The 1,454-nt window shown below is 36.4% G+C and overlaps 1 protein-coding gene across 1 annotated transcript in view; it reads left to right on the top strand.

The window, feature by feature from the left end:
- Positions 1 to 1,454, top strand: part of ppp6r2a (protein phosphatase 6, regulatory subunit 2a) — a 34,314-nt gene that overhangs the window by 26,834 nt on the left and 6,026 nt on the right. The window contains exons 21-22 of the mRNA XM_014020120.1: positions 542 to 624; positions 749 to 932. Coding sequence (XP_013875574.1) covers positions 542 to 624; positions 749 to 932 — 267 coding nt within the window. The remainder of the gene's footprint in view (positions 1 to 541; positions 625 to 748; positions 933 to 1,454) is intronic.

Genomic DNA, 1,454 nt, shown 5'->3' with positions numbered 1-1,454 from the left:
TGTTCTGTTCTGTTCTGTTCTGTTCTGTTCTGTTCTGTTCTGTTCTGTTCTGTTCTATTCTATTCTACCACTGAAAAAGGTGCTAACTTGAAAGCTAACTGGCCAAACTGAGGTTCTCCTTCTCTGAAGCAGCTCTGGTGGTCCTCCTTTGTTTTTAGTTACTTGCTAAATCATTTCTAGTCTTCTCTGTGCAGCGCCCTCACAGGAGGCTGCTGACGTAAACACCCATTCACCTTCAAAATAAAAGAAAAATTTTACATTTGCATTCAGAATGGTTTATATTTGATTTCAGATTTTTCTTTGATCATGTGCTACAAGAYGAGCACGTGTTTTAGAGGTATTATTTCAAACAGCATTTAAGTTTTGAAGAGTTTTTTTTTTAAACATGTTTGTTTTGAGTGGAAAGTTTCAGTTTTCAGTTAGCTTAGCACTGACTAAATATGGTGGAAATGAAATGACAGTTAGACCTCATTGTTCTGAAATGGACAAGAACAGTAGTTGTTCATAAAAAGAAATGTGAAACTGTTTTCTTCTTTGTCAGTACTGAGGCTGAACCCCGCTGCAGCTCTCCAGAGGACAGCACTGATGCAGAAAAACAAGCCAAACAAAACCCTGAGAAGAGTGGTGAGCAATTTCCAAAATCACTTAACACACATTTCTGATTTGAGTTATTAGAATAAAAAATTGTTAATTTACCATGATTAAGTCAATCTGTGTTTTTATATTTGTTGTTTGTTTCTGTTAYCAGATGCTAGTGCCTCTTCTGATCCTTCTCCAGTGGAAGAAGGGAAGAAGGCTCCACTTATGGCCTCAGACAGCAGCTCCTCTGGAGGATCCGACAGCGAGGAGGATGACAAGAAAGCTGGTGCTCTTCCAGCTGCTGTGATTACCACAGAAACAGCCCCCAGTAACAAGACAGCTGACCTCAAAAGGTCTGTATATATATGTACCTGAAACGTAGCCTAAGCTGTGTGTTGTCACAGGCTGTAGAACAGGTGTTCTGTGTGTCTCTGAAGAAAATCAGCTGTTTTCTGTCTGGAAGCACTGAGAGTTTAATAAAAAGTGCAGCTAGGGGATGGACTTATCAGTTTATCACAAGAGTTTCTGCTATTTATTACAAAAACAGTAAATGAAAGTACCAAAAATTCAACATGAAACATTCAGCTTTACTGCACCAGTTACATTTAAATAMACATTTAAAAAACAGAAACGCAAACTCAGTATTTATTCATTCACTTGTGGCCCAGACAATGAAGCCAAGCTTAGCTGTTTTTAAATTGATGAAATTAGAAACAAAATGCAAAAATGCATAAAAATACTTTTATTAGTTATATAAATGAAATAAAAAGCCACATTTTCACATTATTAAAACATTTAAAATGTGTCACATTATCTTATTATTTTTATTAAAGGCACAGTGTGTAGGATTTTGTCAATTCTTTTAGCCGAAATTG

Source organism: Austrofundulus limnaeus, unplaced genomic scaffold, assembly GCF_001266775.1.
Source record: "Austrofundulus limnaeus strain Quisiro unplaced genomic scaffold, Austrofundulus_limnaeus-1.0 Scaffold241, whole genome shotgun sequence".
In the NCBI taxonomy this organism is placed as follows: domain Eukaryota; kingdom Metazoa; phylum Chordata; class Actinopteri; order Cyprinodontiformes; family Rivulidae; genus Austrofundulus; species Austrofundulus limnaeus.
The sequence above is the reverse complement of the archived record's forward strand: the minus strand, read 5'-3'. Positions and strand labels throughout refer to the sequence as shown.